At 41.1% G+C, this 16,992-nt stretch overlaps 1 protein-coding gene across 1 annotated transcript in view; it reads left to right on the top strand.

The window, feature by feature from the left end:
- Positions 1-2,855: 2,855 nt before the first annotated feature.
- Positions 2,856-16,992, top strand: part of XKR4 (XK related 4) — a 263,494-nt gene continuing 249,357 nt past the window's right edge. The window contains exon 1 of the mRNA XM_063451386.1: positions 2,856-3,541. Within this exon, the coding sequence (XP_063307456.1) occupies positions 2,856-3,541 (686 nt within the window). The remainder of the gene's footprint in view (positions 3,542-16,992) is intronic.

The following is a 16,992-nucleotide window of genomic DNA, read 5'->3' as shown; positions in this document are numbered from 1 at the left end:
ATGGGGCTGGCAGCGAGCGCTTACCTCTCCTGCAGCTCCTGTCAGCTCTCTCCTCCTTCGCGGCGGTCCGTTCAGCACCTCGGTCAGCTCCCAGTGTAAGTCTCGCGAGAGCCGCTGGGTCATAGTGCGGCTCTCGCGAGACTTACAGTGTGAGCTGACAGAGAAGCTGCACGGACCGCCGCGGAGGAGAAGGGAGCTGACAGGAGCTGCAGGAGAGGTAAGTAAACTCTCTGACAGCCCCTCTACCCCCCACTGAACTGCCAATGCCACTGGACCACCAGGGAAGGAGAGCCCCCCCTCCCTGCCATGTATCAAGCAGGGAGGGGGGACGAAAAAATATTAAATAAAATAAAAAAATAATAAAAAATAATATTAATTAAATTAATAATAAAAAATAATAATGATAAAAAATTATTAAAATAATTAAAATAAAAATAAAATTGCCCACCCCCCACCAAGGCTCAGCTACACACACACACACTGCACTCATACACACACACTGCACTCACATACACACACACTGCATTCATACATACACACACATCACTCATTCACACACTGCACTCATATACACACACACTGCATTCATACATACACACACATCACTCATACACACACACTGCATTCATACACACACTGCATTCATACACACACACTGCATTCATTATATACACACACTGTAAATAAATATTCAATTAATATAATTTTTAGGATCTAATTTTATTTAGAAATTTACCAGTAACTACTGCATTTCCCACCCTAGTCTTATACTCGAGTCAATAAGTTTTCCCAGTTTTTTGGGGTAAAATTAGGGGCCTCGGCTTATACTCGAGTATATACGGTATATTTCCAAAATATTCAGTAATGTTAGCATTATGGCACATCGTATATTATTATAATTGTTATTTACATAGCGCCAACTATTCCGCAGCACTTTACAATATTATGAAAGGGGGGAAATTTACAATAAATTAGACAATTACACACTGACACAGGAACAATACGTAGATGGGGACCCTGCTCAAACGAGCTTACAGTCTATTCTAGAGGATAAAACTTTCTGTCCTGGTTTTGAAGGAAATGGAGTTCATGGTTGACCATTACTGATCTAAAAGATCTGACAATGTGAGATAAACAAGGTATATGATTTAAAGAGCTCCTGGGATATGTTTATGCAGCTTTTAAATAAGCAGACTCTAGTATCCCAGTGAGGTGGCGTATAACTCCAACCATGCTTAGATGGCTAAGGCACCAGCTGCTGTGACATATCATGACGTTTGGCTATCTAGGCATGACAGAAGTAGTATGCAGTCCATTCATGATTTGTCAGATTTTGCTAGATTGTAAAGCTATGCCTTCATGAACATCATATGATTGGAGAGAACAAGACAAAGGACTAAAATAATTGTTCAAGGTCATAATAGATATTTAGTTACCAGCCAATAATTGCAACAGCCTTTATTTTGGCTAAATTCCCCAAAAGCACATGATCAATGCCCAAAACATATTAATTGGCAGATACACCCACATACACCTAGAACGCAGCTCTGAATGCCATGTGTAGAGATGAGCTTGTAACACTGAGCTCTCTCTGTCTCTGGCTGCGAACTATCTGCACCCAAAATGAGCTCAGCCTCTCTGCACATGTTATAGCACTGGGCAGCCATCACTAGGTAATGCAGCCACTGGGCATGTTTCCTCTTATCGCCATCTCCTCTGCTGGGGGGCACAGAATGCAGTAACAATGTCACTGCACATTATCAGTAACCCCTTTGCTGCACACCACCCCTTCACTGCACATCACTAGTAACCCCTTCACTGCACACCACCAAGTAACCCTTCCACTGCACACTACCCAAGTAATCCATTTACTGCACACCACCCAATAACCCTTTCACTGCACACCACCAGTAACTTTTCACTTCATGCCACCAGTAACCATTCCCTTTCACTGCACACCACCCCTTTCACTGCATGTCACCAGTAACCATCCCCTTTTACTGCACACCACATAGCAACCTTTCACTGCACAAACTGCAGTCACTACACACACATTGTGACCCCCTCACTGCACACACTGAAGTCACTACACACACCCTGTGACCCCCTCACTGCACACACTGCAGGCACTACACACACCCTGTGACCCTCTCACTGCACACACCCTGTGATCCCCTCAATACACACACTGCACACACCCTGTGACCCCCTCACTGCACACACTGCAGTCACTGTCAGCACAGATGGCTATAATCCAGGTACTAGGTCATGGCACTCACTGCATTGTGCTGCCAGTGGAGGAGATGCTGTGTCTCACCGGAGGTGATTCCTTATCGCCATGACATCATGCATTAACTGTGTGAGTGCCGGGCTGTATTGCAGTCAGTCAGGGCGTGGGGGGCCGGCCCACTATTTATTATTATGAATGGCAGAGGGAGGGGGTGGCATTGTCTCGGCATCCTTCCTTTGTGTGTCCCGCTATCCTCGGTTCACCTCACTCTCCGCCCTGTGCTAGCAGCCCCCTCCTCCCTGTCACTGGGAGACAAGGGGGGGCCAGGGATGAGGTCATCCATCTCCCCCCACCCCGCTGCCGCCGGTGGAGCGCAGGGAGGGCGGGCAGGGCTGCACCGTGGTCCAGGCTGAGCGTGTCCCGGTCCCCCCGGCAGGCGGCGCTACAGCCAGCCCGCATCCATCAGCCGAGGAGGAGGATTCGGGGGGCAGCCGGGGGGGAGGAGGCGGAGGATTCGGGCAGGAGCTGTCAGATAGAGGAGGGATAGTGTGTGTCTCCTGCCTCCATTCCGTGCAGCCCGCACTCCGCTCGGTCACTGATTCCCCTCCCCGGGCGGCGAGCCATCATGGCTGCCAAGTCGGACGGGATGCTGAAGATGAAGAAGAGCGACGTTGCCTTCACCCCGCTGCAGAACTCGGAGCACTCGGGCTCGGTGCAGGGGCTGGCGGGCGGCTCGCAGCCCGGTGCCGGGGGCGGCTCTCGGTGTTGCTGCAGTGGGGGTGAGAGGGCAGCCGAGCCGTGCCCGGGCACACAGCAGCAGCCGGAGCGGCGGCGGCGGGAGCGGTACTCGGTGTGGGACTGCCTGTGGGTCGTGGCCGCCGCCGCCGTGTACCTGGCCGATGTGGGCAGCGATGTGTGGCTGTCGGTGGATTACTACGTGCGGGGCCAGCGCTGGTGGTTCGGGCTCACCCTGTTCTTCGCGGTGCTGGGCTCGCTCTCCGTGCAGCTGTTCAGCTTCAGGTGGTTCGTGCACGATTTCAGCACCGAGAGCAGCGCCCCGGGCTCCGCGCCGCCGGGGGAGGGCAAGGCGGGCTCCGCGGTGGTGGTGGTGGTGGCAGGGGCGGAGGGGAGGGCGAGCACCCCGCAGAGACAGGCTTCCACGGCCAGCAGCGGCAAGACCAATGCCACCAGTGCCACGGCCACCACCCCCGGCAACGGCAGGGCGAGCGCCCGCAGGACCGCCTCCTGCTCCTTCTGCATCTGGACCATGCAGTCACTCATCCACATCCTGCAGCTCGGACAGATATGGAGGTAAATACACTACACAACACACACACTACACAACTCACACACACTACACAACTGAAATATACACCCACCCTAATATCCTTCAGTACACACACCACTCATACACCTCAATATCACCACCACACACACCCTTCCTCACACCCACCACCTCACCTCACATATATACACACCCTCCACCCCACACATCTCACACACTTTCCACCACAAACCTCACACCCTCCACCTTGCACCACATACCCTATACTTTACACTCCCTCCACCACAAACACCCTTCACCTCACACCATCCACCACACACCCTCTACCTCACACACATCCCTACATCTCAACAATCTACAACTCATATGCTCTCCATCTCAAACACCTGTCACACCATCAATCTTACACACAATGGCCACTGGCTGGGGTCCCAACAGGTGTGCAGTCAGTGTGTGTGTGTGTGTGTGTGTGTGTGTGTATAAACACTGTGTATATGTCTATATAGAGAGATATACACAGTTTATTTATATATAATGCATCACTATACTTTTTCTCTCTTGAACATATTTGTGTGTACACACACACACACACACACACACTTTTTGTGGTTTATCCTGAATTGATTTTGGTTGTTGGTTTGTTTTTATTTGTAATTGCAGGAGTTTATGCAGACAGGAATACACACTCTAAGCATGCATGCTGTCACATCTGTTTATTGTTATCACTTATCAGTATGTAATCCCAAAGTTCAAAAGAAATGACATTAATTTATATCAAATTGACAACAAAGTTGTTGGGGTTTTTTGTATACCAAGATAGAATTGCATTCTGACTAGGTTGGTTGTTTATATTGATACTTTCCAGGAATATACCAGTTCCCCAAGGTATGTTGTAAGGTGTTTTTGTCTCCAAACTAATGTATGAAATACAACCACTTAAATGGAGATGTGTTCATAATTTGCACACCAGCAATCCATTTGCCTGCTAGACCTACAATAGCAAAAAAGATCACAGGTGACTTAACAATAGTGTAGAATCACTTGCAGACACATGACTGTGCTGTCTGCTTGCATTTCAAACCCTGTCCACTTTTGCAATTTAGATGTAACTCTCTGTCATTTCACCCCCTCAGCCCCCTGCTTCTTATTTTAACACTCTTATATGTTTATTGTCATGTTTGCACTATACTTGTTTATTATTTTGTTAACCCAACTGTTTTTTTTTTCTAGCAACTGAGTAATTTTGTATACATGTGGTTAATATTTGATTAACACATTTCTAAGTGTTTGAATATAATTTTCTTGTATCGCAGGCTAATTGTCTATGTGTTATTGATGCCAATGTGATGCTAATTTGAAATTTTATTTAGCATTTAATATGTGGATGCTCTAAACAGTTCAGACAGGCAGAATCTTGTGAATCTCACTGTGCTAACAGGAAAACTCTGTCTTCTCTTTCTAAGGATGTAGCTTTCGAGGGGCTCAAAGACTTCAGCTGGAATGAGCTTTAAAATTATAAAAATAATAGGAGTACCTACTGTGCCTGCTTAGCATCAAATTATCTTAGAACACAGTGCACAAATAAAGACCCCAAACTCACAAATAAAGCGAGGCCCAACAATTATGAGTCAGGCAAAATGCCATGCTTGCTGAGAAGTTTTATTTTATTGTTTTACTCCTAATTTATAATCAATGTCAACTCATCTAGAAAAAAGCAATTTGCATAGAAATATATCACCCATGGTTTGCCAGTTGCTAGAGCATAAAACTTGCTCATTGGGCTGAAGCTAGTATTTGCCACATGCTGGTTGATCATTATGGCAAGCACAGTCCATAACAGGTAGACGTTGCCTATCACTTTTTATATATAATATATATAATTTAGCAATTATGGTTGGCTAGTACATTTTGTCTCCATTTGGATCTAAGTGACTGCTTCCAAATCTCCATGTATCTACATATATACATATATATGTATCTACAAAATCAGTTTTTGTATCATTTATTTTGTTTTCTACAGTTTGTATATAATAAATGCGCATGACCTTCTCTAATGGCCTCTGTTGCAAAATGTTGGAAATATGTAAAATATTTATTGATTCATCACTCACAGTATATGGCTATGTGTATTGTCCAAGACACTGAAGGAGTGGAGTTTTTATAATGTATTATGTAGAACATATTCTAACCAGCATGTTCTAAGATATAACAGTTTCTCTGAACCACGTTTCCCAATACCCAGTACGCTAAAAAGTTGTGTCAGGCAACGAGAATTGAGTTAGCAGTAAACTTTTAAAATCTGGATTAAACCGAGTTGGAAAAAGATTTCAAATTAGCTGAGTTTGAATTTTTATTTCAGACTCGTCAATTATGGGCTACATTTTCCAAATCAGTTGTTAATACATATTAATATTTATACACAAAAACAAGTCCTGCGCTCAAACTCCCATTACTCTTGGGCGGCAGCAATGACCATAGTACACAACAGCCACAATACATACCGTAAAAAACAAAGAAAAACAGGTTACCTGCGCTCTTCCCAAATCCCTATGTATATTTAAACAAATGGAGGTTTTTTAGTTACTCCAATGGCCAATAGATGGAATCCCACCTGCCACGTCAAGGCAAAACCTTGACCATATTAATATTTAGTGAATAAATCCATGTGTTTTCCATTCATTAGTTAATTGCCTAGCAGCACATTGTGTTGGAGTTGTATCGTGATGTTAAAGTGAAACGTATTTTTGCTGTAACCATACTTTCAGTGTATTATATTTTCACATTTAAAGTCCTAAGGTACTAGCCGGATATAACATTTAGTCACTACCTGAAAACGCACGTAAACAACATTTTCTTTCCTTTTTTTTTTTTTTTATATATGCGGAGTGTAAGTTTGTGTAAATGCATGGGTTTTTATTCTGAAGTGTAGGGGTGGATTTTAATGTGTTCTGTGTGAACGCAGGGGTGGATTTTAATGTGTTCTGTGTGAACGCAGGGGTGGATTTTAATGTGTTCTGTGTGAACGCAGGGGTGGATTTTAATGTGTTCTGTGTGAACGCAGGGGTGGATTTTAATGTGTTCTGTGTGAACGCAGGGGTGGATTTTAATGTGTTCTGTGTGAACGCAGGGGTGGATTTTAATGTGTTCTGTGTGAACGCAGGGGTGGATTTTAATGTGTTCTGTGTGAACGCATGGGTGGATTTTAATGTGTTCTGTGTGAACGCAGGGGTGGATTTTAATGTGTTCTGTGTGAACGCAGGGGTGGATTTTAATGTGTTCTGTGTGAACGCAGGGGTGGATTTTAATGTGTTCTGTGTGAACGCAGGGGTGGATTTTAATGTGTTCTGTGTGAACGCAGGGATGGATTTTAATGTGTTCTGTGTGAACGCAGGGGTGGATTTTAATGAGTGTTCTGTGTGAACGCAGGGATGGATTTTAATGTGTTCTGTGTGAACGCAGGGGTGGATTTTAATGAGTGTTCTGTGTGAACGCAGGGGTGGATTTTAATGAGTGTTCTGTGTGAATGCAGGGGTGGATTTTAATGAGTGTTCTGTGTGAACGCAGGGGTGGATTTTAATGAGTGTTCTGTGTGAACGCAGGGGTGGATAATGTGTTCTGTGTGAATGCAGGGATGGATTTTAATGTGTTCTGTGTGAACGCAGGGGTGGATTTTAATGTGTTCTGTGTGAACGCAGGGATGGATTTTAATGTGTTCTGTGTGAACGCAGGGATGGATTTTAATGTGTTCTGTGTGAACGCAGGGGTGGATTTTAATGTGTTCTGTGTGAACGCAGGGGTGGATAATGTGTTCTGTGTGAATGCAGGGATGGATTTTAATGTGTTCTGTGTGAACGCAGGGGTGGATTTTAATGTGTTCTGTGTGAACGCAGGGATGGATTTTAATGTGTTCTGTGTGAACGCAGGGATGGATTATTATGAGTGTTCTGTGTGAACGCAGGGGTGGATTATTATGAGTGTTCTGTGTGAACGCAGGGGTGGATTATTATGAGTGTTCTGTGTGAACGCAGGGGTGGATTATTATGAGTGTTCTGTGTGAACGCAGGGGTGGATTATTATGAGTGTTCTGTGTGAACGCAGGGGTGGATTATTATGAGTGTTCTGTGTGAACGCAGGGATGGAATATTATGAGTGTTCTGTGTGAACGCAGGGGTGGATTTGTGTAGTGTGTTGGTAAGTTGATGGAAAGTTCTCTTATACTCATTGTCCCCTTCTTTAGCAGTGTCACCATTGTCTCATTCTCATTGCATCCCTTGTTTATCAGTGTCACCTTTCTCTCTTAGTGACCCTTCTCTCACTCTTGTTGCCCCTTTTGTTAAGCAGTGTCCTATTGTTCTTCCAATCAATGTCCCTCTTCTCTCTCTCAATGTCCCCTTTTTATATTGTGTCTTCCATATGCCATCCCTTAGTAATATTAATTTCTCATAAATTCTGCTTACTCTTGCTTATTGGAGGGGTTTCACCCCTGGTGTCAAGTTGCACAAAGTAGTCATGAAAAGTACTACAATTCAAGTCGCCAAGTGTATAGAACGATCTGAAGCTCAGTTCCCCATGGTTCCTCTGTATTACATGGTGCCAGCTATGGCTGGAGTGTTCAGAGCCCCTGCCAGCTCTAGTACCCCCACTGCAAGTAGTAGGCAGCTTGCCTTCCTCAATATCCATTTGCTCTCGCTCAAAAATGTTGAGCCTTAACATTACTACATGATTGTTAAGAAGAAAAAGATAAAGAGAGTGTGTCAGATTGCTAAAACGAAAATGGGGGGTAACCCCTACTGAATAACAACTAAAGAGAAGAAGTACAGGTACATCTGTAGGACACACTAATTCTAAGTAGTACACCTATAGATTACTAGTACATTTGTAGCAATCCATAATTGAATAAAATGTAACTTTTAATAATCAATTTAAAAAAAAAAACCGAAAGGCACAATCGCTATATACACAGAAATAAATAGCATAAGGAGAGAGAGAGAAAGTAATAGAGATATTAGTCAGAACGTGCCATATTAATCAAATAGTGGCACAGGTGATTAGGGAATAAAGGGGTTAAATTGTGAATAGAGCCAAATAGCCCAGCGTCATCACCCCACTCCTATAGCCCAGTATCACCATAATAACTAAGTACCCCCAACTCCTAATGCTATACGAATAAAGTCTGACGTTAGAATTTGACTAAGCGTCTAACATTCAAATTAAAATAAAGTAGAGAGGGTGGCTGTATTAGTATAAGGAAATCACTGCTGCAGCATCGTCCCTGTCTGCCTCCCAAACCCTCCACTACAGTAGTCCCGACGCACGTTTCGCCAAGAGCCGGTTCTTCCAAGGGATCTGTAGGTGTACTACTTAGATTTAGTGTATCCTACAGATGTACCTGTACTTCTTCTCTTTAGTTGTTAACATTTTACTACAGTTTACTATTTTTACTTTTTTGTTTACTTTGTTTTCTTGTTTTTCCCTTGCAGCCAGACAAATTGTCATCCTGTTCACAGATTATTATATTTTAATGTTTTGCTTTTTTTTTTTTTTTTTTTTAATTCTTTATTTTTGGTATGCAGGGATGTACAACAGTGCCTGTGCCGCCACAACAGCTTTAACAGGCTCAAGTTACATAAACATATGGTAGCAGTATTGTGGCACGATAAGTATGCATACATTTTTAGTAATATAGGTTAAACAATAATGATATACTAAGTCATGGTAAAGTAAACAGCACGTTTGAGTTTTTAGGTATATCAAGTTAAGTACATGGTAATAAAACTCTATAACATTTTCAGTGTAAAAACTTTGCACATTTTTTTTTTGATTGTTAACGCTGGACACAGAATTGTATTCAAACTGATTACTAGCAAAAGTAAGGAACAGGCTTAGCTTAAGACAGGCTATAATAAAAGTAATACAAGTAGATAAGTTTGCAGGCTAGTTATTCAGGCTTATGCCACTGTGTGATAGAATAGCTAACATACTAGAATTATCTGGCTAGGTATACAAAACATATGAATAGAAGCTTGCCGGTATCCGAGTTTCACATGTTAGGAAGTCCTGCAGAGGTTTGGATGGGCTAGGTAGGTAAAATACGTCAGTCAGCTGTGGAAAAGTGTGTCGGTAAGTTCTTAAAGCGGGAACCATTATATGCCACTGCGAGAGGCTGCGCTTCCCATGCTTCGTGCCTCATGTCCTAAAGTGACCCCTTTATCCTATGCCCTCGAGAATGTCTTCCGTGCTGTGTTTTCCACTCAGGGGCTCACCCATCTCGGCTGTCGGGTCTGGGTGCCTCGTGGACCTCCATGTCCGCCTGCTCAGGCAGTGATAGGTTGCTGTCTCCACTGGATCTCCTACCCGTGCGGTATGAGTCTCTCTGGTGTTGGGACGCCGGCTCCTACCGGTTCTGGCAGCGGATTGCACTATGGTTGGTTGCTTAGGTGAGGCTGGCTGTGTTTCGCGCCGGGTGATTGTCGTTTTCGGGCGCCGCCATTTGCTTTTCCCTGCCGGCATGAGAGGGAGTCTTCTCCTGCGCCATTTTATTTTGGCTCGCTTGGACTTTCTAGGTGAGTAGAATGGATGGAAGGGTCCTTTGCTGCCGCCGCGTGGGTGCTGTGAAGACCGGGCACCATATCTTGCTGCAGTGTTCTGTCTCATATGCAGTTCTAGCTTGTGCCAGAATGTTTGAAAGATGGCGTCCAAGTGTGCCGCATAGTCAGAGCGGTCTGCTTGGTCTCGTGTTGCGGAGTCAGGTGCGTCCGCCATCTTGGGTGTCGCCGCTTGTGTTCTGCATGAGGGTGTCACAGCTACCTCTGCCTTGTCCAGGGCTGCGGTCGTCCAGCTCGGCAGGGACCGGGATATCCCCCACCGGTCCGGGGGGGGGGAGGCAATACAAGAGTGCTCCCTCTTCAGCCAGAGAACCGGGAGAGCGGCCGCCTCTCCTCGGCTCCCACCCGTGTAGGCCGCAGTCTGCGATGTGGTCGAGTCAGCCACGGAGGGTCTCATAACGGGTATCCCCCGATGCAGCATCACCCCCTGGTTAGGGTTATCGCTATCCACAGCCGGTACGCTTGGGTGGTCGGGCGTTAACACCCAAATCTTGGCCTCAGGCTCAGGAGCTCTTAGCAGGCACGTCTGCTTTGCTCGGCAGGCAAGCTCCGCCCCCCTGCTTTTTTATTTTTTTAACCTGCATACATCTTTTATTTACATTGTACAGCTAGTCAAAATGATAGTTGGTAAGTAACGTGTTAGTGAATACCACTTTATTTTTCGGTCAATGTAGACAACTGCTCTAAATTCAATTAAATGTCCTCAATTTAATAAGCATTCCAAATTATTCAATACTTTAAAAAAACAAAAAAAAAACTTTCCAAATGTTTTAAGTTCAAAAATTCTCTCACACTTGAATGGTGACTTCTGTAAACAAATAATTTGGAGTGTTTTATTTTAACAGCATTGCATCATTTGGAAAGCTTATTAAATTGAGGCCTGAATTCTCTATTTCCAATAAAATACACATGCACTGCCCTACATTGAGTAATACTGATTGTCAACGCTTTGTAACAATAAAGTACTAAACGCTTTAGATTTTGGTTTTTAACTGAAAGATGTCAGAAATTCAAAAAATTTGAGAGCTAGAAAAGAGGAAAGGTCCACAAAAGTAGTTTTCGTTTGAAAATATTACATTGAAAAAACTGTTAATAACTTGTACATGATACTGACAGTTTCCTTTAATAGACTGGACGCTGGCTGTGCAAGGGCCAACTTTGACACTTTCTCAGTCACCACCAGGCAAAATAAATTCTACCCTCATTATTTCTTTGAACATTTGTCTTCTCTATTTATAACCCTCATATCCAGTAATTTTGTCATGGAGTGAAATCATGAGCTGTCACCAAAAGGTTCATGAATATGTATAGATCACAGGAGGGTTTTTTCATCCAATGTATGAAGATGAATGATTCAATCACATTCATTATGCAGTCGGCAAAGATATTAACAGCGTGTATTAAAATAATAATTTTGGTGGATTTTTTTGGTTAATGATAAAATATGCTGTTATAGTTTAACCAATTTTATAGTGATTGGCCACTAAATAAAAATAAGGTTTCATGTTATGGGTTTTATATTTGCAATGTTTTTGTTATTGTATTTAGCTGCAATATGTATTATTATTATTATTATTATTATTATTATTAATGATAATAATTACAAACTATAATGTCATTAATATACATCTTATATAACAAGGTATCTCATAGGCGCTTTCTTACACTTAAAGGGACACTATAGTCACCAGAACCACTACAACTTACTATAGTAGTTTTGATGTTTACAGCATGTCCCTGCAGCCTTAGCACTGTAAATACTGACGTTTCAGAGAAAAGGGAGTGTTAACTTTGCTGGCTAGTTGCATCTCTAGTGGCAGCCATTTAGACGGACACTAGAGGTGCTCCCTGTGTCAGTTCTGCACAGTGTGCATCACTGACTATCAGCATCTTCACTCTCTGCATAGAGGCACTGACGTACCCATACAGATGCATTGATTCAATGCATGTCTATGAAGAGATGCTGATTGGTACAGTGCAGCATTTTGCCGCTCATGCTCAATAGCCTCCCAATGCTTGTCTATGAGAAAGCACTGGATTGGCTGAAATCATAAAAATTGATCTTAGCAATGGTGGCAGGGCCATCAGCTTGGAGACTGCTGCAGCAGGGGAGAAAAGGTAAGATTAAACACCTTTTCAAAGTGATCTGAGTGGGGCTGGGGAGATAAACAGTTACTTTAACACTATAGTGATTAAACGTTCTTATCTGGAGCTTGGATAAACATGGATTTATGTTCACATGGAAATGTGTTTGTATTTTGGGGAAAAATTCAGGATGGAACAGCAAAGCAATACTCCTGTGTGCAATATAAATAAAAAAAATTCTTATTAAGTATTTAGTGTTATGTCGGCTGTTGAGCACGGGGCACTTCAAGATGATCAGATGGTTAACATTTGTTAGTAATGGCTTAATGTTGCGAAACATAATGTGTACTTATACTGTGTTCCAATCCGCAGTTGCTTTTGAAAAATAAAAAAAGATATATATTAAAAATAAAAAAAATGTAAACCTTTAGAAAATTAAAACATACAACAAAAACAGCACAACCCATGGTTATGCTTAAGTTAGCTATCCGGTTGTGGAAAATGTGTGGCATACCCTCTTTAAAAAAAGCATTCCAGTAATCCCAGAATTTCTGTCCCCCTGATATTAGCAATCCAGCCAACATACTAAATTCTCCTATTTTCATTAATGGTACTTGTTTTCTACACTCTTATCTGCACCTTGTGCCTCGATAGCAACATTACTTTTTTAGATTGTAAGCATACCTGCAATTATCTTAAAACTTATTATATCAGGGTTTTTTTCCCCGAACACTCATTTTGACTCTGCGGTATGTGTTGGAACTATATTCAAACAACAATACATCTATGCATGTAAGGTTTAGTAGGTGCATTTTGTATCATTTTTTTTTAGGATCAACATGTTATATCTCTGTAAATTCCTACCAAAAGCAATTAAAGTAATAATTAATTTGAAATGATGAATTCTTGAATCACATATATTTCTATGTATTGCAGTTTTCAAAACATAACAGCCAATTTTCAATGGTGTTTACATCACAGATGCCTGGTTTTACCCAAGCAGCTACTTTTACTATAGGTGGCCATTATTGGGAATAAAATAACATATTCTTGACAAATGCACATGAGCTTGACATTTTTATTTCTATTATTTTTCATAAAAGATAATGCATACTATCTATACATTCAATCAATCCCAATCACTTTTCATCAATTTGATGCTCGTAGAAATCAGACTTTTCATTGGTGTTTTCAAGTGACATCTTAAAGGGACACTATAGTCACCTGAACAACTTTAGCTTAATGAAGCAATTTTGATGTATAGAACATGCCCCTGCAGCCTCACCGCTCAATCCTCTGCCATTTAGGAGTTAAATCCCTTTGTTTATGAACCCTAGTCACACCTCCCTGCATGTGACTTGCACAGCCTTCCATAAACACTTCCTGTTAAGAGAGCCCCTTTTAGGCTTTCTTTATTGCAAGTTCTGCTTAATTAAGATTTTCTTATCCCCTGTTATGTTAATAGCTTGCTAGAGCCTCCTGTATGTGATTAAAGTTCAATTTAGTGATTAGATACAATTATTTAAGGTAAATTACATCTGTTTGAAAGTGAAACCATTTTTTTTTCATGCAGGCTCTGTCAATCATAGCCAGGGGAGGTGTGGCTAGGGCTGCATAAACTGAAACAAAGTGATTTAACACCTAAATGGCAGTGAATTGAGCAGTGAAATTGCAAATTTGAATGATCTATACACTAAAACTGCTTTATTTAGCTAAAGTAATTTAGGTGACTATAGTGTTCCTTTAAGTTCTTTCCATTCAGACTGAGCGAAAAAATCTAATAAAATGGTTTTGTTTGGATAAACCTGCTTGTGAAATCAGTCAATCTCACAACTAGTTGCTCTGTATGATAATATGAATCACATTGCAGGTATAGGAAGGAATAAAGTAAATTGCAATTGCTAATGTAGGAAACAAGAAACCATTGCAAGAAGAACATAATGCTATTGTTAACAAAACTTGTTACAACTTAAATATGTAAACAAAATATGTAACAAATAAAATTTCTGTAAAACAACTGTAAGCAAATAAGTTAAAGAAACACTATAGTGTCAGAAATACAAATGTGTATTCCTGACTATAGTGTTAAAAACGCATGTAGGGTTCCTGGCCCACCAATGCACCTCTCAAATAATAAGAAACTTACCTTTTTTTTTTCCAGCGCCGCATAGGTCCGCCGGCGCTTCCCCACTGTCTGCTTCTTTGGCTCACATCCTCAGAAATGATGATCTCAGCCAATCACAATGCTTGCCTACAGGAAAACATTGGATTTGCTGAGATCGTCAGTTCTGATGATCTCAACCAAGGAGGCAGGATGGTGCCAAACGCCGCCCTAGGAAATCAGTATCACCTCACAGAGATGCATTGATTCAATGCATCTCTATGTGGAACATTCAGTATTTCCATGAAAGGCATGGAGACGCTGAATGGCGGTGCTGCACACTGTGAAGCACTGACCCAGGAAGCACCTCTACTGGCCGTCTGAGAAGTGCCCAATATTGTTTCTAGGCTATAATGTAAACACTGCCTTTTCTCTGCAAAGGCTTTATTTACAGCAATAAGCCCGCAGGGACATGCTATACTTACCAGAACAACTACATTAAGCTGTAGTGGTTCTGGTTACTATAGTGTCTCTTTAATAATGCCCAGTGGTTTAGTTGTTATTGGAGAATAATTGTTAGTTATCTAAATGTTTTCATGTATCTGAGAATATAAATTAATTTATTTTAATAGTGTATTATAATCATGCTTTTTAACCATTTAAAAAGACTGTTATTATAAGAACATGAAAAACAATATTTTTTCATAGATGATTACCTTCAATTTTATGCATGTGTAATATTGGAGGTAAACATCTAGGAATAATTACTGTTTATTTTTATTTTTAAGTCTTATAAAAAATGGACCAGGAGATAATCTCAATAAACAATCATTCAAATAAACAATGAATATATCTGGATTTCCATAAATGTTGATATGCACAATATGTATGCAATAGTGATGTGCATGGCATAAAAATAATATTGGGGACTTGGAATTAATTTTTAATATTACAGTATCTGATGTGTTCCCGATGTAATTTTCACTTGACAAATAATAATTTTTCAGTCTACAAACATTGTGCTATTTTTTGACTGCAAATTCATGGTATTTGAAGTAGCAGACATGCTACATTCCATTTTGCAGAATTCTTGTATTTGCTTACTGATCTTATCTCCTTTATAAAAAAAGTACTTAAAAGCTATAGATAATTTTTAATCAGAGTGGACTCAAATGTCTCTTCAGGTCTACAAGCTTATGCCAAATATATATTTAGATACTTTCCAATTGTTTATATAGTGTTTTTTTCCTTTTTAAAATGTTTTGATATTTTATTCCAAAACACTAGGCTTTGTGTAAAACCAAAATGATAAATCAAGGTTATAGTCTGGATACAACCATCACCATTGTCTGTAGATTGTATCTCAGGTCTTTAGAAAGGTGTCATAAATTACATAAGGACTTTTAGAAGTTGTAATTTCAGTATGGTATGTGAATCTGAAATGAAATTTAAATTATATGCAAATCTACCCTCATTGATCCTTAATTTTACAAATTGGTTTAGACGGCTGTCACATAAAAAAATATTACTCCCCAAGCTTCAGTATACCCAGCTGTCCTTGGCAGACATTGATAGCTGTCACAAAAGTTTCATTTCATTACCCCAATAAAAGATCTGGTAGAAACTCGTTTGGCTACATGCAGGATCTTCTCTGTAGGACTAAGTGCAAAGCCTGGTAGACACATATGCTGAGTGATAGCCAGGCTTTTTATATAGTTCTTTATAGTCAATAGTTTTACTAGTGAAAACTATGAGGAGTGGGAGAGCAGGGGGAAAGAGAACAGCATTCAATAAACAAAGTCTGTTGTTTTTCTGAAAACATGTAGATGACCATTTTTGAAATGCAATTTACTTTGCCATATTGCAGATGTAATTGGTCTGCTTCAATCTGTGTTTTGCAACTGTGTAAACATAATTATTGAAAACCTCTGTACAACGGAACATTTATATAACAGAACACGTTTTACTGATGTGTTTCAACATGAGGATGTATCAAAGCCTACAAGTGTCCTGTTTTCAGTGATCGATTTTACAATAAACCATCTCTAGTTGTATAAATATGTGGAATTAGAAAGTATATGAATGTTTAAAAGGGATTTACCATGTAAAACTCACTGTTCTTTTTATAGCAGAGTTGGGTCCAGTTAAAGAAACACTGTAGCTTTAGAAATACAACCTTGTGTTCCTAACACTATAGTGACCTGCTAGCTGTTTAGATTATGCCCCCCTTCACCCCCCCCCCCCCTGTAAAAGGTATTTTTCATGAATTTACTCTATCGCCGCATGCCCTCTGATCTCAGCCAGTCCAGTGCTTCTCAGCCAATCCAATGCTAGGAGCAGCATTTGATTGAGAACTGAGTGCGACTCTAGCGACTGTCAAGAAAACACTCACTAGAGCTGTTTTTACAATGGAAACATTGTAGTTTCTACAAAATTAAAGCGTTACTGCAACCGGACCACTTCATTGAGATGAAGTGGTCTCGATGCCTTTAGTGGTTGTTTCAAAATGCTGTGAGAATGCAGCTCATCCATTTGCATAATAGCCCATCAGGTACTGCTTTAATATAAGCAAAATCTGAAATATTTGTAGACTTGAGCATTGTGGAATTTTTTTTTTTTTTTTTTTTTCTTCCAAGCCACTTAATCTGGAAAAACAATCGGAGATAGCAGAATTTAACCGCAGTTC

The sequence above is a fragment of the Pelobates fuscus genome, chromosome 4 (genome assembly GCF_036172605.1).
Source record: "Pelobates fuscus isolate aPelFus1 chromosome 4, aPelFus1.pri, whole genome shotgun sequence".
Classification (NCBI taxonomy): Eukaryota; Metazoa; Chordata; class Amphibia; order Anura; family Pelobatidae; genus Pelobates; species Pelobates fuscus.
This window is presented reverse-complemented; position numbering and strand designations above follow the sequence as displayed.